Source organism: Pezoporus occidentalis, unplaced genomic scaffold, assembly GCF_034315485.1.
Source record: "Pezoporus occidentalis ecotype Australia unplaced genomic scaffold, CSIRO_AGI_Poc_V1 ctg213, whole genome shotgun sequence".
NCBI lineage: Eukaryota > Metazoa > Chordata > Aves > Psittaciformes > Psittacidae > Pezoporus > Pezoporus occidentalis.
Genome location: NW_026913997.1, coordinates 476165 through 503220, shown reverse-complemented (window position 1 = coordinate 503220; position 27056 = coordinate 476165). Strand labels below are relative to the sequence as shown.

At 39.3% G+C, this 27056-nt stretch overlaps 1 protein-coding gene across 3 annotated transcripts in view; it reads left to right on the top strand.

Annotated features, from left to right (window-relative positions):
• Positions 1 to 27056, top strand: part of HECW2 (HECT, C2 and WW domain containing E3 ubiquitin protein ligase 2) — a 176703-nt gene that overhangs the window by 104325 nt on the left and 45322 nt on the right. For all 3 annotated transcript variants that reach the window (XM_062619646.1, XM_062619645.1, XM_062619647.1), the window contains 6 exons: positions 11215 to 11309; positions 15138 to 15213; positions 17050 to 17219; positions 19674 to 19816; positions 23182 to 23282; positions 24811 to 26151. In XM_062619646.1, the coding sequence (XP_062475630.1) occupies positions 11215 to 11309; positions 15138 to 15213; positions 17050 to 17219; positions 19674 to 19816; positions 23182 to 23282; positions 24811 to 26151 (1926 nt within the window). The remainder of the gene's footprint in view (positions 1 to 11214; positions 11310 to 15137; positions 15214 to 17049; positions 17220 to 19673; positions 19817 to 23181; positions 23283 to 24810; positions 26152 to 27056) is intronic.

The window sequence follows — 27056 nt, the reverse complement described above, 5'->3', positions numbered from 1 at the left end:
CTGTATACCAGGTGAAACTAGAACATAGGGATATTCTTAGTGTTCTTCAGTTTAAGGGAGGAAGAAATTGCCTTTTTCAATGCCATACAGTATATACACATTGAAAGATGAAGTCCCTTCCCAAGAAGGTTAACATTTCAGCTGGACAAACATTGATAGTAAATGCACTTGAAGGAAATTGTAATAAGATAGTAGTGCTTGCTTGTTAGTATGAAGGTTAGATTTGTCTCTAGGAAATGCCAGTCTCTTGTCCAGTTGCACCAGGATTTCTCAGCTAAAGTTTTGTTGTGCTGGGAAATCCACTAGGCAGTTTGGAAATACCAGACCTTTATGTGACTGGAAGAAAAAGGCTTCAGCTGAACTCCATAAGGAGTATTGGTAGCCAAGCTTTAAACCAGGTGCTCCGCCACTTCCTTAGTTACCAGGATTTATAGGAAGCTAAGCCACTCTGCTGTGTGCCTTTTGTTTGCTTGGTTTGGTTTGGTTTTTTGCTCTTTGATGAAAAGGAGCTATCTTACCATCTAAAGTGTATGACTCCCTAAAGAAATTGACTTTTTTAATCCCAAGATGTTATGTCTGAGCTTGCTGGAAACTCTGATATACCAAGCATCAAAGTGGCAATCAGTCCCAAAAGAGCTGTGAGCTGCTCTACCACCTGTTTAGCCTCACAGCAGTGAATCCTCCCTCACAAATAAATAAGTAGAAATACTCCCACTCTGTTACTTCACTGTACACTGCAGGGCTGCTAACTGTAGGTCTTGGCAGGAATTTTTATTCTAATTAAATGACAGCAGTACATGTATTTCAAGAGGTGTTGTGTACCCTGTACTATAAATACTTATGAAAACTTCTTATTTCTAGAACTCATCATTGAATCCTGCCAAGTTTTTAATAGGATAAAATTAAATCCAATTTCAGGAGTTCATTATAGGAAAAATGATTGAACTGACGATAAAGATCAAGAAGAATAATAAACATCAAGATAATTAACTTTCCTGGAGCCAAAGACAGTTGTATATTAAAGCAGATTAAAATAATGTTAGGAGAGTTCATTGCCTCGTCTTTCTTCTACATATACTCTGTTAGTATTGTTACCAATATGAGCAGTTTGACTTCAAGGATGTTTAGGTCTTTTAGCCAGTTACGTGTTGCTCCATGATGCCATGATGTATGGAGATGAAGCTCTTGAGTTCATGTGGTAGCCTAGGCTAATGCTTTAAGAACCTGTAGTTTTGACTTAAAATCGGTTGCAACTGACTTTGGATTTTGCAGCCAGCTGATAGAATGCAGGAAATATGTTCTTTGGTTGTGGTTAGCTTTACTGATGAACAGCTCTGCTGCCATACAATGAACTAGAGACAAGCAATTAGCAGCAGCTGAGAACTGTAAAAAGGAATGTTTATGAGCATCTGTTGCTATAGCACATAGTATGGCAGATAAATATGTCACCAGTGACACCTGTATTTCTAGTGAGACATCAAAAATTACACTGAAATACTTGACTGAATTTCTGGTTCCACTTTTTAAACTAGAAGCTCTACAGATAACACGACCTTGTTTGCTCAGCAATGTTTTTTCTTGTAGCTTATAGGTGTTGAAGTGCCTCTGATAGAGGCAGCTGCTCTTTTTCTTTCTTTTTTATCCCTCAGATCACTAAATCACAGCCCAGGCACAGGCAGCAGGTGGCTGTGCAGTTCAGGTGCAACCACAGTGTTACTGCCTCTGCCTCCCTGCTATGGACTGGGGCACCTCCCACAAGACCAGGATACTGAAGGCTTCATCCAACCTGGCCTTGAACACTGCCAGGGTTGGAGCACATATATACCTGATTGTTGAACTTAAGATATCTCTTATGCTTTAATCTGCCATTATTTTCCAACTTTGGAAAGAACTCTACAGTTGTAGATTTCTTGTGCTTAGAAATACCTTTGATAAGAGGCAGAATTTATCAGATGCAGGTCATAGAGGTTTGTCATATTCACTCCTCAGTAATGACATGCAGCAGACCAGTAGCAATGTGACTATGCTCCTCTGTGAATGAAAGAAGACAGTGGAGAGCAATCCCAGATTCAGCAGCAATGTCCCTGAATTTTTGAAGTAGCATCTCCAGTAAGAGAGAACAATGTCTGGGGGACTTGTGTGTACAAAATGGATCAATCTAAATTCATTTGGAGACTAAGCACAGCGTAGGAATGCTGGTTGCATCCAGCCTCCTGCTCTATCTGGCACTTGACCTGGTCAGCTGTGGTTTGTAAAGCACAGTATTGAAAACCTTCAAGGACAGAGATTTCACAGATGCTGTAGGTAACCTTTTCCAGTGCTGCAGTATTGTTCCAGCTGAAAAGGCTTTTCTGGCACACCGTCTGAATGGCAATGATTAAATCTGGAGCCATTGCCATTGCCCCTTTTAAAATCTTCTGATAGAACTGGAAAGAACTGAGTTTCTAATATTTGTCTTGCCTTAACCTCTTCTTCAGCAGACTAAGCAAGACCAGCTCCTTCAGCCTCTTCTCATAGGTCACATTTTCTCCATTCCATCTTTCTAGCCCTCTGCTGTCACCTCTTCATTCTCTCCATGCTCTTGAAGCTAGGGACCCAAAACTAGGCACAGTATTCCTCACCAGTACCAAGTAGAGGGGGACAGTAACTTCCATCTCTCTGCTGGTCACACTTCTTGTAATGTAGCCTGTGAGGTGGTTTGTTGTATTAGCGATGAGAACACGCATTCAGCTTGGTGTCCATCCTGAGGCCATTTCCTTTTCATCTTGCAGCCTGTCCAGAGGCCATAGTGATGCACGGGGTCCTTCCACCCCTGGTGCAGAGACTTGCAAGTCTTCTACTTGAACTTGATGACATTACTTTTGACCCAGTCTTCTGTCGCTTGTGCTGTGATGTGTAGAGAAGCTCCAGCAGGTAATGGTAAGCTAGGTATATAACTGAGTTAGAGCTGGGCTTATGTCACTGCAGGATTTTCAGGCTTGGAGTTGTTTCATGGTTGGAGCGCAGACAGTGCTTAGTTGCCACTGCCTCTATACTGCTATACCTACATGACTGGTAGGCTCCCTGCTCTACCTATACACAAGGAGAGGAGGGGGATGTTTGCTGCAAACCTGGGAAGCCTTGAACCAGCTCTGACAATGAGAACTGAAGATGCTTCTTAACACTTACGGTGTAACTACATTAATCCTTTAGTCCTTTTTATAGTCAGAACTGGCCTGAAGTTGCCTACTTTTTTGGCAAGGAAAGGAACAGACGTTACTAATGTTGAATGATGAGATCAGGCAGCGTGCATACTACCCCAAAGACTATGGTTGTGGTTTTTCTCTAGCAGTCTCAAAGCTTAGGGACGTTACATGTCTTTTTGCCAGTAATGTAACATCTCCGTAGGGCGAAGTGCAGAGGCTCATAAGCTCGCTACCAAGCCATACGCAAGTGAATCTCATGCAGAAGGAGTATTTCCAATTTAATTGCATTAATGTTAATCAGTGGGAGTCAGCTGGATTTGGCCTCAGATTCCTTCTGCAATCCTCAGATTTGTATTTTTTAAGAAAAGCATCTTATGCCTTAATTTGGGGAAGTGTATTTCCATGAGCATAATTGTAAACTTACTGAGCTTCACTGAGGATTGTGGAATTTATGCTTATGTTTTAAGGCAGGCCTTGGATTAATGTTTTTCTGATTTTTACATTACTGTATATCCTTAGTTTTGAAACTCAATTTTCCCATCATTCCATTTATTCTTAAAATCCCTCCCTATGGATTCAGCATCTCCTATTTCCCAACTAACATGTAAAGGCACAGTTTGCCATCTGTTCTATTCAGATCAAGCAACCTGCAGAAAAAAGGGCAGGGAGAGTCTCATCACCTTCCTACTAAAACCAGACAGTAATTCCCCACAAAGCACCCAAAATTAGCAAAACAAGGATGATCAAAGAAAACTCTTACTTGCTTTAGCCAAAAATCAACACCAGATCTATGAACTCTGCCCTGGGAAAGGAGAATCAAAGGAATCAAAATGAATTTAATGTATTCCAGAAGTACAAGAAGGATCTGAGTGACTGAGGAAAGGGAAGGGGGGGCGAAGCATATGCAAAGGAGAAGGAAAATGCTTCCAAAATACAAAGTCCAGCTCACCATCAGGAATGGCTGCTGTCCTTAAGCTGTCACCTCAAGACAAAGTGAGTGGCTCTGAAATGCAGAGCCAACCAGTATGGAGGCATACCTACAGAATGTATGTTTCCCTACAGAAGGAGCAAAAGTGCCATGTAAGCATGAAAGAGAACACAGTCATTGTAGAGATTCAAGAAGGTGAATTTGAGCATCACTATGCCCAAGATGTTGTTTCCTTACTCACATAGTAGAGGTGGCTTTAAAACATCCTGTTCTGAGGCTTGATAAAACGTGGAGGAAGGAAAACAATGACTCATTAGACGGCTCCCTCAAGTTGTTTGCTGTGTAAACTGCAGAAGGATTGCTAAATGTGGCCGTAGCAGTACAGTTTTCATCCTGCTTTGGTAAAAGGAAAGAACAGGTTGTTCAGGGGGTATTATTCTGAACAGGCTGCAGCAATGTGAAGTTGCAACACTGCTTCATGCTTTCGCATTTTGTATGGTCATCTGGTATATACCATGGCATAAGACTGTTCAGGTCCTTAAGTACACCAGGGCCTTTAGTCTCTGATGCAGCAGAGGCTGCAACTGACTCAGGAGTGATTTTTAGATAGCAGAGTGTTTCTCTGGCTGTAGCAGTCTGAGCTTGATACGGCAGGGTTTCCCTTTGGGGCATCGTGGTGGAACAGAGATGGTGGTACTCCTTATGGAAAACAGAGCTAGCAGAAAGATAGATTGAAATAATCCATGGAAAGGCTGGTGATAGAAAAAGCATGTGAAAGGAAACTTGAATTTTATGAAGACTAGCTGATAAAAGCTGCTGCTCGTTTATAAACCGCAGCTTCCAAGTCAGTTTTCTGCAATATGGGGAAGGACAGATCATGTTGGGGGTGTACTGGGAGGGAGATTCAGTACAGTATAGTCATTGTCACACAACAGGTAATTGGTGCTTATGCACTTCATATGCAGAGTCCCCAGAAGGTAAAAGCTGTATGTGTTCCAGTAGTTAAAATGGGCCAGGGGCTGTTTTCTGCTGCTGGGAGCAAGTTACAGAGTGTGGCTTGCACCTGTGCAGCCAACCCTTCCCCTGTATCAGGACCCTTCCCCTCTATCAGGAATACATGGTCAGTGTTCAGCATGTTGGATGGTCGTGTGCTCTTGAGTTCCTACCATGGTCCTGCCTGGTTTATTGGTACAGGCACAGGCCAAGATCCTCCTGAATGTATGGGACTTGTATTTGTAAGTTATAGCCTTGGTCCCGTGAGTATTAATTATCCTATCAGCAAGAAACACCTTAATCTACTCTACATATAGTGCAATGTCTTTGTTGTTATTTATGATAGTTGATATAATAGTCATTATTGTGAGTAGAAGAAAAATATATTGATTTGCATGTATTTTCTTTACCAGTGCCATGGTTTTATGTCTTGAGCAGTAATCCATAGTGGCAGCTGTTGGGATTCATCCAGAGACTGCCAGTCTTGTCGCATCAATCACTGTGGCTAAATTACCTCTGGTGCCACACCGTGATGCTTGGGTGCAGTGACTGTGTAGATGCTGTCAGTTTTGTACTTAAACTCTTGGGCTAGTAGCATAAGTAGACTATGAGGGGTATTCAGAAAATGTGGTAAGATACAAAGTTGATTACACTGGAATTATGTGACAAGCGAGGTTTTGTGTGGAGTTCTCCATATTCAGTCTCTATTTCCAGGAAATCATAACTTTGCAAAAATAGTGTATTGAGACTGAAAAAGACTTTGTAGCTAGCACAGTGCACTTTCAGCTCCCTTTTTTGTTAAAGAAGGTAATAGATATTGAAGAAAAAAGTTACGAGTTTAATGATTGAAATTAATGGTGCCTTTAGCTTTTAAGGGTGGCCCTAGCACGGAGGTTTTGTTACTAGAGATATGAGCACAGTTTGGTATTTTTAGTGGTTTTTACCAAAATGGACAATGTTAATGGATGTTCTGTCAACATAATTCATTACTTGTATTCAGTCTTTATATATTTTGACCACTTAAATTAAACTTTATAAAGGTCATGGTTTTCTTGTATGAGATTGTTCTGAGCCTGGAACACTTGCCTGTGTAGTACCCTGCAACCAGTGCCTTTTCAGTGGTCTGTCTGGGGACCCATGGTTATTGTTTCTACCCTATTTATAAACACATTCACTGAGTTAGAAATATTTCTTATTATTCTTCTGCTATTTATATCTGTTGTCTCATAACAGCTGGTTTTGAGTATCACAGATAACTGAAACAGGACCAGGTTTGTATTTTTTACATTTGTGACAAGCCTCGTTGACTTCCTTAACCATATAATACTCCTGGTGTTTTGTTTTAAAGGTTAGATTATAATTAAGCACTTTGCCAAACTGGAATATAGTAGGCAATGCTCGTGATTGTAAGTAGGAATGTCTCAGAGCGACAGCAAAGTGAGTGAGGCTGGCATGGATAGGTAGGCTTCGTTATCTGAACAACCATTTGTCCTAGTAGTTTCCTTTGAAGCAGGTTAGATGAAAAGAGACCCCTGGGACATAAACATTTTCTCTTACTGATTCTGGTTTACCTAAAAAGCTTTCTGTAAGTCTGCTTAAGTCCCTTTGTAAGTGCTTGTTGGTTGGAATTTTTTATCATTACTTCTGTAAAATAAACTCTATGATATACCTGCTGTGAGAGATGGCAAGTACCTGGAGGCAGCCAGCTTTTGCACTTGTGTTCTGCTGCTGTGATTGCTACTTCCCAGTAGGAAGTAATCAGAAAGGTACGTGGTTAAAGTGATGCAGAGAAGAGAATGCTAAATGCCTGAACAAAAAGGGTTCATCAAACTGCCATGCTAAGGGGAAGAAATTCAGCTGGCAGGACATGCAGAGCAGTTCTAAATTCCTGAAGTTGTTTATGAGGTGTTCGGGTTGAGCTGGGCAAAATTAGGGTTTAGCCCACTGCCTTTTCTCTGGATTGCATCTCCTTTTGTAGCTTTGTAAAGCCTGAATGTGAGTAAATTAGTTTGTTCTAGAGACAGAGTTTTCTTAAATACGTTTACAGAACAAGCTCTCGAACTTTTTCAGATGAGTTTGTGATGTCAGGATTTTCCTCATTGAATGTTGGAGGGCATATGGTTATGTCTGCAGGGTGCCATGGATTCAGCCTGAGTAACTTCTGGTGTCTAGCTGCACTGTCCAGGAAGTGTTAGCTGCTGTGAGGTTTCCATGCAGTTACCTGGGTGTGCTGGTTATCTCCACAGACTGTCATAACCCAGCTGGGATATGACTTGTGTTTTGGAGGTGTCTGCCCATCCCTTCTCAATGGAGTGTGGGGTGGTTCCACCTCTAATAGAGGCTGGGATATATGTGAAGCAATTGTTCTTACAGCAAACAGTTTGTTTTCCTGAATTATCAGTCTCCTGGAGACAACACAATCTGATGATAGAATTATGTTCATGTGTTTCTGTGTTCCAAGTTTATGTATTCTGAGTATCTTTTTATCCTAAAGCGTTTTTTTTGTGGGTAAAGCTAAAGTATTAAAGATAGTAAAAAGGTAGTTAAAGCAGGAGAGTTCAGGGAATTTGTGATGTTTTAAAAGGAAGCTATTATTTGGTGTAAGCTGATCTCTTTATTATGGAAGAGGCAAGAGCGTATGGTCCACAGAGGGAAGTACAATGCTATAATTTCATGCAGGAGTTCTTTTGAAATTCAAATGTCAGTGTTTGAGTCCCAGAAACCTTTGTTAATTCCAGCATTTTTATGTAATGGACATGAGCTATAAAACTATGGTTATAAAATGATAACAGCTATAGGCTTTTAAAGAAGGGTATTATGGTTTTACAGAGTGTTCAGATGAATTAACATATATATTACTTTTTGTAGCGCTGTGTGATAAAAAATCATGGATACTCCAGTCTAATTTTTGTCTTATTTTTAAATGAAGAAGGAGTTTCCTGTGGTCTGTATGATGTCTGGCAGAACGTCAATGACAATGGGACATGTGGGTTATCAGGAACACAGAGCTAGGTGCAGTCATTCTTTTTGCCCCATGAATGAAAATACTTTTTGTTCTGAAATGTCGTATTTGAATAAGACAGGAGATAGTCTTGTGGTCAGGTATAGATGTCTTTCGCTTGGTGGTTTTACTGCTATTAACTTTTTCATCACAGATCACATACAAATCTAATTAACTTGAGGGGAAAAGTAGGAAAGAAAAAAGAGAAGTGCAAGATTTTTCTAAGGGAAAAATATGGTAACTGCAGTTCTGCCATTCCTTTGTGTAGTGCTGTATAAAGCCCAAACTCAATCAGTGATGCTTCTTTTGGGAAGGGGAGAAAAAGTCTCCAATTTATAAGTGCTCTGCTTTTTCTAATTATTTCTAGCAATTAGTCCTGAAGGCTCTTTTTTAAATTATGTGGTTTGTTTAGTTTATAAGAAAGGGATCATCAGATCTATTTCTTGAATCAAACATTGTTTTTTTTTCTATTGCCAGCCACATACAGGTATTGAAAAATACTGTATGCTCTTGGAAGTCATTGAGAGAAAGAAATCTGAGGATGCAAAGCTCATAGCATTGAATTTCAGCTATTAGGGGAATGTATATGTCAGTGCAGTGAGAATATATACCGAACTTCTGTCCACCATCATGTTATGGACTGTCTGTGCATAGAAGCAGCTGATAACCTTTCCGTTGCTGAATTCCTTTCAGAATGGACGAACTGAGAGAAGGCAGTCAATGACAACAGACTGAATAAGTAAGAGCTCCAGAAACTCTCTGGAAAATAAAATTTAGGTCACAATAAAGCTGAACAGTGTAGGTGGAAAGTAGTAGTCTTGGTGGAGTAGTTCATTGACTTCCCATGGTCTCATGTAGTCACAGTATGTTCCCAGTGTGATTAAGAGGTGTTCAAGACTTGAGTCCTGCTTACTTAATATGTGCATTTTGCAATGTGGATAATCCACGACTTGGTATAAGTCTTGCCAGCTTCCACAAGTGCTGAAACTCCAATTTTACCTGAGCTTGAAATTGGTTTTGTGTTCGTTTGGATATAAGCATTGTTGGTAGGTCAGAAGAAATTGCTTGGTTTAGGAAGAAACTGCTGGTCCTGACACGTAATTTTTAGGTCTGGTAAACCTTTGTAGGTGATTAGAAAACCTGTCTGGATTTTGAATTTTGCTCTAAAGCTTGTGGTAAATGAAGCATATTTTGGCTCTGTGTGTAAACTCAGATGTGAGGAGGAGGAAGTGGGATCAGCAGCTCCTCCACCTCATAAATCCCTGGAGGCACTGTCAGCCAGACACTTTCCTTTGAAGAGTAGTTCTGAGGTGCCTCTTCTTTGTTCTGGGAGGAAGATAGTAAGTAAATGTTGTTCTATAACTTCAGAAAAATTAAAAAAAAATAAGTAAGTAATTCTTTTTGGCTGAGCAGGCTTGCAGGATGGTTTTCTGATCCTTCTGAGTAGGAATAAGTAGGTATTTTATCTTGCGGTGATGAAATACCTCAACCCTCAAGGAGCCATGCTATGTGTTTCAAAACCATATACAAAACATTGCACTTTCATACTTCAGGACTACCAACATATTGTTAAACTAAGAGGAATTGAGCTGCCAAGACTTCCATGCACATCCTGTGGTCTCTCGGAACTGGCTGCTGCAATTTCTTCCCCCCTCTGGCCATTTTTGTCTGCCTGTGGCCATATCTGTACCCAGAGGTAAACCCTCATCAAACTTACACGGAAGAGTTATCCCAATGGAGAAGGAAAACAGAGACATTGTTCCAGATAGGGGAAAATCCCACAGGATTGAGGGCAGCCATAATTATAGCTGTTCTGCTGGTTGGAAGAATGCAGAGGAACAACAGTCGAGGTCAGGCTTCGGTTAAATGCAGTTTAGCAAGCAAAACTTTATTCAGTGGGACGAGAAACATTGTGTGTTTGCCTTTCCTGTGTTCCAATATAAAGTGCTTCAAGCTTCCTTCAGATATATGTTATGCAACTTCTTCCAAAGTCTGACAAGAATCATCCTAGTATAAAAATGTCTTGTTAAGCCTTTTCATTAGCTGGTTATATTGAAATAGTAGCAGAAATACAAGCTGCAGAATTAGGTAGTTACTTTTTGGTCTGTTAAATAACAGAAGGACCCAACACAAAGAGGACATAAGTAGCTGCTCTAATCTTAATTTCCTCTTGAAGTATTTCTGAAGATGGAGCACCAAATGATGGATTCTGGTTGCATAGAATGAGCTTTCAGGAGTACATCAATCAGCATATTAATAGCTTTCCACCACAGTCAACCATACCTGCATGTCCACACTTCAAAGAGTTTGAGTTTTATAGTACTTTATCTCATCCTCAAATTGTGTATGTTTATTCTCTTATTTTACCAGGATCAGGCTATTTTTGGTTTGGCATACTGAAAATATAAAGGCTTGTAAGGTCCCACAAAAAGGGGAATAGTAACGGTTAGGATCTGCAGGACTTAATACAACCTGCAGAACTTTTAAAAATTTTCACCAGTGTTTTGAAATCCACTTCTGTGTATAAGGCTTCCATTTTCATTTGATTAATTAATTTAAGAATAAAACATATGTGTAATTATTTTCTTCTTTTATTAATCACATTTACTCTATTGCATTGAAATGGACTTGTCTTCAGTGATTAATACTGTTCTCATTTCCTTCTCTCTGGATCCATATAAAACATACAAAAGTGGCTTTGTGTCAGCAGCGGCTTGTGAATACCTTTCTTACGCAATAGTGACCATGGACATCTCACTGCAAGAACTGGGAAAAAATGAGCTGGTGGTGTTTTTTACTTACTGAGTAGAAATCTAGGTAAAGTTAAGAATTAAAAGCAGGATTTACCAGCTCTGTAGCTGAAAACCTGTTTAAGGTTCCCTTTGAGACAGGTTTCCAATTTTCTACAGGTCGAGAGAAAATCAATTTCAGTTACAGTTACTATATGCTTTTAAAGTGAAGCCCTATCAAATCAACTTCCCAAACTCAGACTGTGTGAACAGAAGTGAATTGTGACTCCCTGTGTGCCCATATTCCTTTCATTGTCTCTCTTTTGCCTGGGATCAGTCATGAAGGTTTTAATGTGATTTTTTTTTGTTTGTTTTCAGCTGAAATAAAGATCTGCTTTAAATACTACCATGGTGTTAGTGGAGCCCTCCGAGCTACTACTCCATGTATCACTGTGAAAAACCCTGCTGTGATGGTAAGGTTAGCCTATTAGTTCACTGTATTTGTATAAAATGATAATACTAACTGTCAGACAAACCAATCAATGTAAGTCTTGTAGTTCTACCAGTGGCTGCAAGTTTTTGCAAAAAATTATATTGCTGGATAAAAATCACCAAATTTGGGAAATTGTTTTCATGGTTTTATGTTGTTTGTGATAAAATAATAGTAAAAAGTCACTGAGCTTAACTGATGTGTTTTATGCTAAGAGCTTGATTTTGCTTGGTTTCAGTTTTTTTAGTTTGCTAGAATTCAACACTGTAATAGAGATGTTTTTCACAAACTGAGTTGCTGAGATAGCAATTGTTAGTATAAAAATGAGACTAGACAAAACTCTGCTCTTGCAAAAATTATTAATTTATTTCAGTGTTCATATACCATTGAGGTGTAACAATTCTCTGACTTTGAGAATAGTTGTCTTACTATGGTTTTATTGTAAGACTTGTTCTTTTGAAACACCAGAAGTTTTAGAGGAGGTTTTTTTCTTTAGGCCTTTAAATAAATAGTGAAAGAAGACCCTTCCAGACTCCTGTCCAGGTGCTTTTGATGGCAGTAATCTGTCTAACAGGCTAGCTCTTCAGTTGACGTGAAGTTTCACTGTGCATTCGATTCAGTGATATAGCTGCCAAATCTTAAATCACATCTGTCAGGATGCTGTCCTGATGACTGAAGATACTGTATAGCGCAAGTTATGAAGACTATAGAGCTTTTATTCTGGTCCTGCGCTTTTTCAGCATTGTGTATTATATACAAGTGTATCCTGTAGCTCTATGATACTATATGTGCTATACTAGGTTTTATATCTCATTATACCAAATTTTTTTTTTTTTTATCTTAGAACGAGAGACCTAGTGATAGAGTCATTTAATTAACACCTGTAACTATCAATAGTAGCATTTTGCAGCAGCATGAACTTTTGATATTTTACAGAAGAAAATATGTAGCAGTTAATGAGCTTGACAGCCACTGTCTTTAACATCAATTTATAAAGACAAAATGGTAGCCTGATTTTGAAAAGAGGGGGAAAAAAACCCATCTCAAAATAACTCTTAAAATGGGCTACATGCTGCACTATATTATTACTGGGAAGCAGAATGGTGATACTGGATGGAGAGAACATTTGAACTTGAGTGTTTTCTTGACCTTGTCATACTAGCCACCCATGTTTGTGAGATTCATTGCACAAAAGGACATCTGAACTGTCTTTAAATAGCCATTTATTTACGTGGTAGCTACCTGAAGACCTGTCTTTCAGAGTCATTGGCCAATCTTGGCAGGTATTTAGATTTCTTTCCTTTGAAAGGTAACAGAGGATCCTGGGTATTGTACAGAATTTATACACCTGCTAGAAGGTGCAATTTGATATAAATGTTTTATTTGCACTAGCAGTGTAGGCTTCCAGTAATAGTGTTAGTTTTCCTGGTTAGATTGTCATAAAACAGCTTAGATGAGACTTCCTCAAAATATCATGATGGGTTAGTTATACATAACTTAAATGTTAATACCTCACACCATTTTCATGGTTTTGATGGTGAGCTTGAGCAGTGTGCAGTAGCGAATACTTTGTTCTCTTGGCACACGTTGTGTGTGTTGTTATGGGAATGCTGTTTGTGAAAGTGGTAAGAGAGTCATGGCATGCCCACTCCCTTTTCTTTAAGCTGCAGTAAATTACCTGCTTCCCTGGATCACTCTACATTTTCACTTTACATGGTTTGCTGGGAGACATGTTTTGGGTTTTCCTCATACTGATGGAATATTGCACCAGGCATTTCAGTCCATCTTATTTTGGAATAAGCAGCTAACTAGTGTGCTGTTGTGCTCATTTGAACCAGTGAAAATACAAGGCCTGATGTAGCATTCAGAAGCTCTGTGTTACACCAGATGAGATAGCTTTTGTAGTGCAAAAATAGGAGCAGGAATGCTGGGGTGGCATTTTGTGCTTGGCACAGAAAAGCTGAAATTGCTATTCAGACCGTAATGGAACAGGAAAAGGTTATGAAGCGAAACAGGGATATGCCAGGGAATAATGTTACAGTTCATTTTGTTATAGCTGAATTGTGGGCAAATCCTATTTTTTGTAAAATTGAAGTAATGATTAGCAACATAAACAATATTGTTCAGAGTCACTGGTGTAGCAGAAAAATAGGTATAGAATGAGGAAGTCCTTTTTGTTGATGAAAAATGTTTTTAAGAAGAAAACAATGCATGTTAAAATGAACCCAACAGAGTAAACTGGGATACAGAGTGTTCCTCTGCCCTTGCCTAGGCAGTGTCACCATCCAGGGTGATGTGCTCCTTGCTGCTTCCAGGGAATCTGTCTGTAGATGAGGGCACACTGATCCAGCTGGAATGAACCTGTTGCTTTTGATGCCCTCATGATTTTACTACCAGCTGTCGCTGCTTATGCATTCATATAAAGTCATAATGTAATGGTATCATGCTGGATGGGAAAGGGATAGTTTTCAGCACTCTGGTGATAAATGTCCTGCCCTGAGAACAGGAATGCGTCATGAAGCCAGCAGTGAGGGAATTAAATGGGCTGGTTGAAGAGCAGTGGTGCTTGCTGGCATGATATGTTCCCTCACAAGTCTGTTGAGGCCCATGGGGACATCAGACATTAATGCCGTTGCTGGTTCTTCATTGTTTTGTTTGACTGTTAACATATGAATTGTTTGAGCTTTGCAATGGGAGAATTTCCATGTGTTTGCTAATTCTGATGAAATTCCAATGAGCTTGTGATCATCGTGGGCAGTATTTGAAAGCTAGTAATATTTAATAGCTTAAAGCAATATAAATAGGAATGGGTACATTTTTGGTTAATGCAAAGTGGGTTCCTCACGGCTACCACAGCTCCAGAATCATTTGTCAATCTGGTAAGTTCAAACATCTCTTCAGCAGCTCAACACTGCTTTACATACTTCACCTACACATAGGTGTATGAGTTTTATTCATTTTTGTTTATGGATCAATGGATCAGACAACTTCCTGTTTTATCACTAACATTAATGCCCAGTCCTGTGTTTGAAGGGAGCTTTTTCATCAGGCTGTATCAGCTCTTCTGCCTGGATGTGCAGTGCCTACCTGGAGAACAGTTTGACTTTCAGGGCAGCTCCATCGATGTGCATCCAGCTGAATAATATATCATGAGGACATCTCCGTCTTGAAAGATAAATTCTTCTGCTAGTTGAAAGAGATAGACATTCCTAAGACATTAGCACATGAGAAACTTTTCATTTTGAAGTAGTGCTTTACCTAACAAGAGATTTCGGCAGAAACAAAACCTAAAAATCCATGAAGCATTGTCTTTTAGACCACATTCACATTCAGATATCCGATGCACATTTCTGGGTTTTGTTAGTCTCTTTTTGATCTCTTTGGTTTTTTTGTTGCCCAGTAAATTATCTATTTGTGGAAAGTGACAAAGGTTAACACATGTTGTCACTAGCCAGCTCAGTGCTTTGGTACATCTTACCCATCCACAGCGTTGATCTTACTTTATGAAAGGGAAACCCATGAGAAAATACAGTCTTCTTTTCTCTGATTAATAGAGAAACATGCACATATACTAGCCTATACATGCTCAGTTTGGAATACTACAAGTAGTGGTGTTTTAGCAATGTGTGGCATTAAATAGTAGGTATTTTCCTAGAAACAAATGCTTTAGCTCTTCCTGTCTGTGGTAATAGGCAATAGGTGGTCAGATTCTTCCCCTGCATTCTGCTTTACCATTGCATTATCATCCTCAAGCAAATACAAGTGGATGAAAACTTCTGTGGTACATTTAATTCTTTTTTCCCCTCTTTAGATGGGAGTAGAAGGCACGGATGAAGGTGCTTCTGGAGCCCAGCACTCTAGGAAGTTAGTCAGCTTTACCCTATCAGGTAAAAGCCAACGCTACTCTGTGGTTTACAAATTATTGTTAGAAAAAAATAAATAATAAAACTATTGCTGTTTTAAAAAACATCAAAGGTGGAACCCTTTCCTTCATTAGCCTCTGTAGGAGCACACTCTAGTGGCTTAAAATGTGTCATTTCCTTAGAACTTATGTTTGTTGGAAACAAGCCAGAATCGTGTATCTTCAAGAGTGAAAGAAATGGATTCGATGGATCCCAGCATAAAAAATTGGGAGAAATTTCCCATTTGCACAAGGGACAGTTCTCTCAGATTGAAGAAGGGAAAACGTAGCTTCCAAATAAAGTGCAAGCTGGTTCCATCCTGTTGAAGGAGTAAAAAAAGCAATGGCTGCAAATGGTGGTTTGGAAAAGAAAAAGATCTTTGCTTGTAACAGCTAAACTGTCACTACGGCAAAGTAGCTGTATGGGTACAGTCTACCAGCTTCACTTGTTTCAATTAGCACTTTATTCCACGGGAAGTCTTGTGTGAGACTAAGGCAGATTCAGCTTGAGCATAGTCACTAAAAGAAATTGCTTGTGAATCTTGAAAAGCTGACAGTGAAAACGTTTAGAGATTGTAGGGGTAGAGCAGAACAAAATCCTGCTTCTTGAAATGGTCTTCCAGCAATAAACTAGGATAAAGCTGATAGGTTGTATAGACTCATATAGAGTACCATAAAAATAATGAGTTTGTGCATTCTGAAACACCAGTTATGTTTGACAGAAAGGTTTGACTCACCCCCAGGAGTCCCCTAAGTTTGAAAGGTGTATTGAGTGGTAGGTCTGGAACTTATTTCTCAGGACATTTTTTGGTTTCTCATTTGCACGTGCAAAATTGTTGCCTTTAAAGGCAATTGTCCTTTTATTGTCTTGAACATATGGTAGGATTTGGGGATTTTGTTTTACTTACTGAAGCCACAGGTGTGGCATTTCATTTTAGAGCAGTGAATTTTGCCTGCATGTAGAAACTGCTCATCTAAATATGTATGTTCCAGTTGCGTTAAAGTCATGAAGACTGCATGCAACATATTGGAGTACCTAATGGAAAAAGACACAAACCCCTTGTACTTCAACACACCTAAACAGAGAAATATTTTACACTTGAGTTTAAAGTCTAACATTAAATAAAAATACCGCTTTGTTTTTGTTGAAACTTGCACTATCATTAAAGTCCATAGTCATGAGAATATGCACCTGAGGAAGTTCTTATTTATTGTTGTAAGTTTTAAGGGCTCCAGTACTAAGGTTTCCCTAGGAAGAAAGAAGCATTTTCGGAAACTTTGCCTCCTTTTATGTGATATAAATTATCTTCTTCTAAAGAACCAAAGCAACCTTCATAATAAGTATTTGAAGTTCTATTTATTGAAGTTTTGATTTTGGGAAGGTATGACTTCACTACATTATTTCCATACAGTTTTTTTCTTAGCCCCTTACCCTTAGCCAGAAAGAGAGCAAGTACTGTGTGATGGGTTTTTGTGTTGTTTGGGTTTGAAGAGTGGAAATACTTTAAATGCTAAGAAAAACATTTGTAGGTGAGCTACAAGTTCATGCTTTTTGTTTTACAAATTACTAACTGGAGGCTAAAATATAAATGAGGATGTTGATACCTTTCTTCCCTATACTCTCTTGGGAAAACATGTGACTTCCTGCTTTAATTGCCTTCTGTACAGTGGATCCAATTAACATATGGAGTAGAGTTTTACGTCTTTCTAGTAGTTTATGATGAGTTGATTTCCTGGGTAATATTTTTAGGACAGCACTACTTTGTGAACTAGCTTTAATTTGCTCAGTTCCTTTTTCCTTCCTTCTTGTTTTGCTTTACAGATATTAGAGCAGCTGGACTTAAAAAAGGCATGTTCTTCAACCCTGATCCCTATCTTAAGATGTCCATTCAGCCAGGCAAGAAAAGTACATTTCCTACATTTGCTCATCATGGCCAGGAGCGAAGGTCGACTATCATCAGTAACACAACTAATCCTATTTGGCACAGAGAGGTAATATATCCCATTTGAGAGCTGTCTGCCTGCTGATGCAATGTACCAGGCTTGTATGGCTTGTATTTTCCTCTATGCATTAGTGGTTACTCTCTGAAGGCTGTGAGCTTATTTTGAAGCTAGTTATTTAAAATGACACAGAAATTGTAGTCATTTTAGGAACCCCGTTGTTGGATAGAAACAGCTATCATCTGCATATTTAAGCTGTGTATTGAAGCTGTACTGCTGTGAGGTTTTCATTCCCTTCTCTGCTAACACGAGTTGAACTCACTCAACAGCCCAGTACATTTCTTGCAATTGCAAAAATAAATTAATTAAAATGGATTATATGTTGCTAGAAGACTATTTCAGAAAAGGCACAATAAGTGAGCATTTATGCCCAGTGATTGCAACCAATTATTCATTTGGAAATGATATTCTCATTGTGCGTAGCAGGTGGCAAGCTTTCAGTTTCGCCAGGCAGAGGGGATGCTCTTTGTTGTAGTCTCTATTTCCAATGCTGTAGGAAGGAAAGCCCAAGGAGGCGTTACAGCACCGCTCAAGGGAGAAAAAGGAGGGCAGGTTAGCAGAAGCCGTTTTTCCAGATGGGTACGATTTGCAGGTCTCAGAGAAGGAATTCAGTCCCACAACTGTCTTTGAGCACAGAAGAACCAGGCTGTGCCTTTGGAGATAAATGTTTACGTGGCGAACAAGGTGCAAGAACTTACACAAGTCCCTAACCCTTTCAGAACAGCCGAGCAGCGTTCTTGATCTGAGTCTGTTTTCCAATGAGCAGATGCCTGTAACCATGTTTGATGAATGTTAATGTGTTGTTTAGAAAGACTGGAAAACTGAGTGGGCTGTCATTAGCACTGCTCCAAGGTGTTGGGTTGTGCAAAAGACTGTACATGTAGAGAATTCTTAAAATCTTTGGAAAAGCAGAGTTCTCATCTCTAAATTGATTCTTCATCTTTCTCTCTGTCCATCCATCTATCCAGTAGATGGGAAGAAAACCTACTCTTGTTCTTCCCCATTTTTCTCCTCCAGTTCTCCTTGGTTTCGGAGCTTGTAAGAAAAGTGATAATGCTCACTGGTGCACGCATTGTATCAGTTTGCCTTAGCTGCTGTGTCTTCCCTGTAGCAATGCTCTGTCAACAGCAGCTTATGATCCCATTACATACGCTGCCCTAGTGGTGCAGAATTGATCTTTTACATCTGTTCCTTTCTGCAAAATAATTTCCAGTTTTATAGCAAACTGAGAGTGACAAGTTTTTGAGTTCTGTCTATCACAGAAACCCAGTTCCAACAGTAGCCCAGCATGAGGAAGTGTTTTTATTCCTGACCCAATTTAATTGCTGGTTTGAATATATTTAGCTGGTGGCAACAGCTGATCTGAAGAGTTAATCCTCCTTTTGTTCCCTGTTCAATCCATCTTCTGCTATCTAGCCATCTGTTTATTAGGCATTGTACTCAGGTTGGCATTTGCTCAGAAGTCTTATAGGTGGCAGATAGTAAAAGGATAACCAGATGACCTTGCCTTTTCTAAGTAGGTTATGTTATATTATATCTTAAAGTCTAGAGGAAAAATAAAGATCTTTTGTTTCTAAGCTTGCTTTCTTAAGGGAATTTGTTGGCACATTGTGTGTATTTGTGTGTGTCTGCCTGCTCAGATATTTGCCCTGTACCACTTTTGAATTTTTTGGCTGTCTTCAGGCAGCCTTGACAGAGCAGCAGAGATCTCAAAGGTGAAGTATTCATTAACTGCCCTGAAAATTGATCTAGGCTGAAAAGTGATAGTGTTCCTTTGTAGGGAAAAGTAGAAGAGTTATCTTAACCAGATACCAGGAAATCTTTTCTCAATCAGCATCATGTTGTTTAAAGGCCACAAGTGCAGAAAAAGTTTCTGTTGGAGTTTACTGAGATGATGTGTGAACTTTGAGGCAAAAGTCTATAGAAAATTATCCTCCTTTAATTACAGTGCTCCTGAAAATAATGTATACACATTTTCCGTTTGACTTCCTATCATGCATACAAAAAACTTAATGTACTTAATGTAGAGTGTGCTGCTGGATGGGAAGTTCACTAAGCACAGCCTAGACTGAGATACTTTCCTCCAGCTTTGACCTGGCTACTCTCCTACACCTGAGAGAGTACAGAAAGGATTCCATCTGAAGCACTAGGATGCATTGCTTTCTCCTTTCTTTTGTAGACCAGGAAAGCACTTTGTCCAGTGCAGTTTCTTACTGAGCGATTATTTTCAAGGAATGGTGAAAGGATCTGGGTTTCATGGGTGGCTGGTTGCATATGCAAAAAAAATCCAGTGCTTAGTAAATGATGCTGACATTTTTTTGGACTATGGAAACTGCTGTCATCAGTCATTGCTTTTGGAATTCACTGCACGCTAGTACTAATGATGTACATACTTTATGAATAGAGGTGTATTGATATGGTGTCAAATATGTTCTTTCCTTCCAGAAATATTCTTTTGTTGCACTTCTAACAGATGTCCTGGAAATTGAGGTTAAAGACAAATTTGCCAAGAGTCGTCCAATCATCAAGCGCTTTCTTGGGAAATTAACCATACCAGTTCAGAGACTATTGGAGAGGCATGCAATTGGGTAAATGAATACATTCTTAATGCTATCTGCCATTGGTAAGGGAGACTCATAATCCCTTTTGGCTTACTGGCACAGACCAGCAAATTTCTACCATGTCTGTCATATGAAATTTAGTAGGAATTTTAATAGCCTCATTGTCTGACTGGAGAATGTAGGTGTTTGTCACCGTGTTCTGAATGTATGTACCCATGTTTGTGTATATGCGTGTCTATAATTTCAGCTTAATTTCTTTGCACAAAAAATGTTAACCTCACAAAAAATATTACCTTCTGGCTAGCTAGCCAAGAAGCAAGGCATTATCACAATACTACATGATAGTGTGCAAATTTTTTAGAAGAAGCGGATTTCCTTGTCTCACTTCTTCTACAGTTCAGGTATTTTTAATTGTCAGTTTCATAATCAGAGATTTAATGTCTGTTCAGCTAATTGGCTAGAACTGTAAGGCTCTGACCCCTTATTTTTCATAATGTGGTCGAACTACGTGATTAAAATTGCCTTTTGCTATGAATAATGCACTGATGGGACTCAAAATTCACCTGTTGAGCTATTAAAGGAAAATCCATTCATTATTTGATAGCTGACTGTTCTGGTATAAAGATGCAGCTCAGAAACTTCTAAGATGTTTTATACTTTATGATAGTTACTGGAGGGGACATAGTGTAGTCAAGTGGATGATCCAGCAAAGCTTTCATGCAACCATATGTACTCAGAGGAGCCTAAGACTTGGCACTGTGATACGTTGCAGGTGTGAAGCAAATGGCTGAAGGTCTGCAAGTGACACAGTGGTGTGTGCAGAAATGTAATTTTACATTTAAGACAGAGCAGTAATTGTAGAGTATATTATTTTGCTGTCATCTTTTTATGTTTATATGCCTTATTTGATAAATTAGGAAAAAAAATTATTCCTTGAAAGTCAATGGGGGGAATTGAATTATTCGAGTGTGTTTTGTATAGGATCTAACTCAAAGAGTGCTAAAGTTAACGTCTCCATTAACTTTAAAAAGGCCACTGGATGAGGCCCATGAGGAATGATATTGAAATAAAATGCGTATATTCTTCCCTGAAAGTTTAAGGGCATCGCAGTATCATCAAGTTTTTGGACAAAACGCAGGATATAAATGACTGGCCTCCTTTTTCACAGATATTCCCATCAAAGTAACAAGTTGTGTAAATGGAGAAAATCAAATTCAATTTGAAAACATTTTTCAGCTTTAAGTTTCCAAAGTGGTGGTTACACTGGTAAGTAAAGTAAGAACAAAATTATGAGTAGCTTAAAAGTTTGATGATGTCTCCTGATACAGAAATTATTAAACAAAAAAATAGCCTACCCATTTGATTTGTAGTGGTATCCAAGAGGAGTTCAGGTGTATGTACATTCCAGCCTTTCTAAGAAATGCTTCATCTTTGAGTTTCAACAAATTGTGATGAGCTGAGCAAGCAGCTTTTTTCTATTAAATTTGCACACTGCTATACACTCAAATACATGCACCATGATACAGACTGGTTTCAAACCTAGTTCAGGGTTTCTGTGCTAAACCCCAAAATGCTTTTTCTCTTCTGGGATTCCCAGTGCTGTGAGGTCTGGAAATTGCCCATTTGCTGTATTCATCAGTTCTTATCTATATTTTTTTCAAACCAGTACTCTGTAAGACATTCCCTATTTTCTTCTCCATACTTCAGTTCTGTATATTTGATATGTCAAATATTATTAGGAAAGGAAGGGCTATGTAACAATTATGTAGCGAGAATATAAGTAAGTGTTCAGTTTGGGTTTGCCATTCTGCTCTTAAAACTGCTATTAAATCAGTTTTGCCTGTTCATTTGTAATTTATTTGTCCATTTTCAGTTCTTGCATGCCAGTCATTTCTCAGGGCTCCTTTTTTTAGGCATTGTAGACAGACAACATTCCACCAGAAGTTTTGAAAAGTAAAGGAGTGCTTTATATAGATGTGAAGTAAAAATGTATACCAAGTGTACAATCAGCTGCTAATTGTCTCGTAGTCTGGTTTTGGTCAAGCGAGTAATCTTCAGTTTCTTCTTCATTTTGGTGATGTCAGGGACAAATGAAATCCTCAACTGGTTAACATGTGAACTTGAAATACTGCATGAGCAAAGTCATATACTCTGTATATGTAACTTGTCTCTCTCTCTGTTAGTGATCAGTATTAATGAATGAAATGGGGAAGTCCAGAACCTGCCACTTTTAGACAGACTGAACTAAAATTCTGCCCCATTTTCAGCTGTTGTCATAGCTCACAAGTTTATGTAATGAAATGGCAAGTGGCTTTAAATTTCATAGAAAATACAAGAAATGAGCATGAGAATCATCTAGTACTGATTCAACTGAATACAGAGCAGACATTCATGTTGTGGCTTTCTCTAATCTTGAATGGCTTAGAGTAATATAAACCTTATGTAAAACTTAGAAACCTCAAATGGTAATCTGAGGATACCTTTGAGTCTAGCTGAAGAACTGTACTTGGACTAAACAGCAATGAAGCTGTGACAGATCCTGGAGACACTACTACAGTCATTTCACGTACTTCAGCCTTTAGAGCAACGTGGGGAGGCTACTTTGCCATACGTTGTCCACTCAGGACTCTTTTTGCTAAAGCTAATGCAAACTGCTGCAGCTCATTTCAGTAATGACTTTGCATTTGTTTGAGTCTGTCACTCATACTGCAGTAAGTGTGCTCCCAGTGAAGGAGAGGTGCTTATACCAGTATAGATTTATCTGGATAATAAACAGTAATTTCCTATGGGGGTCTTCAGGAACTTCCTCCTCTCCCTTCAGCTGTCCCAGCTGTGCTGAGGGGGACTGGGGCTGTGAATTCTGGCTATGCCTAATAGGAATGTGTAGCCTAGGATCTAATCCTAAGTCTCAAGCTGATACAAGTGCTTAGTGAAGTCTGAATCCCACAGAATTGAGTAACTCTTAAGAACCTATTTGAAGTTAAATTCAAGCAGTAAAAGCGTTTCTAAATAGGAATGCAGAAGTGCTTTATTGAATGAAAATTAAAATGTGAAAAAACTGTCTGGGAATTTTGTATACAGTAAAATACCACAAGGGGGCAGGAGGTTTTAATAAGTAAAGTTAGTTATAGAACATTTTGGGTTGGGGGAAAGAAGAGGTTAGGGGAAAGGGATCCTTTGCACTTTGATTTCTTTAGGGCTTTAGGAAGATATTTTCTTCTCTATACAAGTTCTTGTATACAAGCAAAAGTGTATGGCTGATTTTAACACTGTAATAGAAATTACCTGCTATCATGCCCACCCTTAGCTGATAAAAGCCTGTGACACAAAATACTGGAAAAAGACAACTAGTTTAAAAAAAATCCAACAACCCAATATCTTGATTTTTGCAGAGACCAAGTTGTCAGCTATAACCTTGGCAGAAGGCTCCCAGCTGATCATGTAAGTGGGTATCTCCAATTCAAGGTGGAAATCACATCTTCTGTTCATGAAGGTGAGAATTTGTCAGTGATCTGGATCTCCAGATGGGGACAATTTCTGTGTGTTTCTGCTTATAGGATTTTCCATGATAATATACTTTCTCATTTGTGTATAGTTCTCTATTATAGATTTTTCTATTGGGATTCAAAGTTTAGATATCACTAAGATGTGGAAATCACATCTTCTGTTTTGGAGATGGTAGTTCCAAAAGTACACGTATCATACTGTTTTCCTATTTTGTTAGATAGATTTTAAATGAATCTGCTTATGATTCTCATTCATTTGGACAGATTGGGTAATCTAGTTCATTGCTTCTCTTCACTCTGCAACATCCTTGTTCTGTAACACCTTTGGATGAGATAAGCAGTTGCAAGTAAGATTCCACCTGAGCTCTCCTCCTCTGCTACTCTACATGCAGATCAGCATGTCCTGTCCCACTTTTACAGGACTCTGTCCTGCTTAGAACCAAGAATATCTGTTACAGTTCTAAAAATACATGCTTCAGTTAGGCAGTTCTTTTATTTCCCTTTTTTCCTGTTCTGAAAGCAACTATCAGAACACGACTGGTACAGTTACATGTTTATAACATCGTATGTGTCTATTTACATGTTTGTGTTCTTAGATTCTCCTTCATTAGGCTTGGTATAATCTCTTTGGTAGCAAGATGCTGCTCTTTTAACTTGATAGAACCTTGTCTTTTTTGTAGCCATGTAGTCTTGTATCTCATGAATGTTTTTTGCTTTGTCACCATTAAAAAAATGCTTCTGTCTTCAGTCCTGTTTGTTGCCAGGCACTCCAGTTCACCAGCTTCATGTTAGGTTTCTTGCAGGTGTGTTCAGACATTTACAGTTTCATTTTTCAACTCTGTGCCTGTTTAATTTCCATGCTGGGAGATACCGTCTTGTCTCAAATGAGATGGCTTATTTTTGTTTCTCTTTTATATATATTCCCATAGCATAGCTAATATCTCATGAACTTTACTTAAGTAGATTCCCATTCTTTGCTGTTCATATAGATTAACTCAAAATAAATGTTGTGTTAAGAATCTGGTACTTGAATACAATTTGTGATTCCTCATGTGATCTCAGATGCTGTTTTGCATGCTGCTAAGGGTGTAATGACAGCTGATGTTAGTGACTGGCTTAGTGTAAATCCTGCTTTTGGATATGAGAGGTATGCTGTAGAAAACTGGTTCCTTGGTGGTGAGGCTGGTTTTACTGATACTTTGGCAAGATGTTTGGTAGTGCTCTGTCTTTTGAAAGCAAAATGGGAGCAATTTAAATTCATGTTTCATATCCCTTAAATTTTCCATGTTCTACAAAATAATAAAGACTTACACAGTCAAAATTCTGTACCTGCTGTTATAATGCTGTAGATGCTTCTGTTGTTTTAATTGTATTTTCTTCCCTTAGTTTTCTGATTGAAATAAGCAAGCATCTGGAAAGATGTGTATCTTTATATCACTTCTGTGATACAGACAAAGTAGAATGAGCTGTCTGTTGCTGGATTGTGCTTCACATTTGGCCTTTGTGTCTCTGCAGATGCTTCACCAGAAACAGTTGGCACTTTGCTGGGAGTGAACTCTCTAAATGGAGACTTGGGGAGCCCCTCTGACGATGAGGACATGCCACCAGGACATCATGATACATCTACAGTGTGTTCCAATGGTCCAGTCCTTGAGGATTCTTCTGGAGAAGCAATCCTGAGACACCCTTTAAGGACTAGTAGAACTTTGGAAACAGACCAAGATGAGTTGACCTCCAGTGCTTCAAGATCGTCACCTACCAGAGGTCGCCAGGACTCACTAAATGATTATCTGGATGCAATAGAACACAATAATCATCCCAGACCTGGGACATCCGCCTGTGGCGAGCGTCCACGTGGAGCATCCCCAAAACTGAGGAGTAGCTTCCCTACTGACACAAGACTTAATGCTATGCTTCACATTGACTCAGATGAAGAGGAGCATGAGTTACATCAAGACCTGGGTTTCCCATCTTCCTTGGAAGATGATGGTGGTTTAGTAATGCTTAATGGTGCTACAAGAAATGTTGAAAGAAATGGTTTAAGTTACTCATCAGATCAGGTAATGCAAGGGTCTGCAGAGAATGAAAACGTTTCAACCTCTGAAGCTCCTTTGCCATCAACTGATGACCAATGTGAGGCTCTCCCAGAGCTTCCACTGTCAGAGTTAGCAGGAGGTGAAAGCCTGCAAGGTTCTCAAAGTGAAGCACCAGCAGACCAGGCTGGCAGCGAGTCGTGTACCACTCAGGAGGCAGAGCAGCCTCCTAGCAGTGTAGACGCAGGAGCTGCTGATGCCACTGCTGGGAGCAGAAGGGGCATTAGTGAAACAGAATCCACTGATCAAGGGTCTGAACCTTCCCAGATATCATCAGAAACTGAGCAGAGTGACCCTGCTCGCACGGAAAGTGTCAGTGAGGCCAGCACCCGGCCAGAAGGGGAGAGTGACTTGGAAGGGGCAGACAGCTCTTGCAACGAAAGCGCGACTGTGCGACGTTCTTCAGTGGAAATGCGGTGTTCTTCATTTGAAAATGCCAGGTTTCCTGAGACTCCAGCCTTTTCTTCTCAGGAAGAGGAAGAGGGAGCTTGTGCCACCGATGCAGCTAGAACTGAGCCAGGTGCTGAAACACAGGACTCTGCAAGTACTTCTGGTTCTCTGACTGTAGTAGAGTTACCTCAGGAAGAAGGACAGGCAGCTGAGGCAGGTGAATTACAAGACCAAGAGGAAGCAGAAGAAATCTGGCAAAGAAGAAGAAGCCTGCAGGCAGCACCTGCCAACAGCCAGTCTCAGGATGAAGAAGTTGAAGGAGCACAAGCAGCTTGTGAGGGTGCCACAGCACAGGTTGAAGGAGCTACTGGAGGTAACTACTGCAGGAGGCACTTTCTGAAGTGGTCTTTCTGCAGCCAGTAAATATGATTAAAAAATTAACATCTGAAAAATAAACATCTTTATTTCTCTAATTATCTTTCAAGCTTTGGTTTTTTTTTGGTTTGATTTCGTTTGGTTTTTGTATTTTCCTTTGAGATTCATTCTTCTCTTCAAGAGACTCTTGGAGGTTTTGCTTTAACAAAAAATCAAACCTGAAATATCCAAGGAATGTTTATTTTGAAATTGGATATATTGTAATTCCTGAGAAAGTAGTGAGAAGGAGGATGAAGAGGAGGAAAGAACTCCACAGTATTACCCTGATTGCAAATCAAAATGGTAATGAGAGGGGACAAAATCCCAGAAACTATGCAAACCAGGCCTTTTCTTTCACATGTTTATATATTAGTGTTAAAATATAAGGGTAATCAAAAGAAAGCTAGAGGGGTTTATGTCTCACTGAAAATCATTGAAAGTGGGTATATGACCCTAACAGATTTCTTTCAAGCATCTTTCACAATGGGTTATCTGTTAAATTTCTTCAGGGGTTATAATGGGTCAAATCAATTGTGTTTCTGAATGCATCTTTTCCATAATATTTCAAAAGCTTGGGGCTCTATTAATTTGTTCTCTTCATAAGCAGCTCTTTGATTTGGAAAGAATATTTTTGGTATTTATTTCAAATACTGTCAAAAATTCTTCTTTTTTTTACAGCATTTTCTAGACATTTGGGACTCAATTAGGGGTCAGGCTGCACCATGTTTTTGCAGATCAGTGTGGCTGCAGCAGGGAAGGTCAATGGACAATTTCACCTGCCACTGTTACAGCAAGGGCCAGGTCAGGCTTTGTCCTTGTATACTGCTGGAATATGGCTAGGGAACACACTGTTGCTTCAGTGCC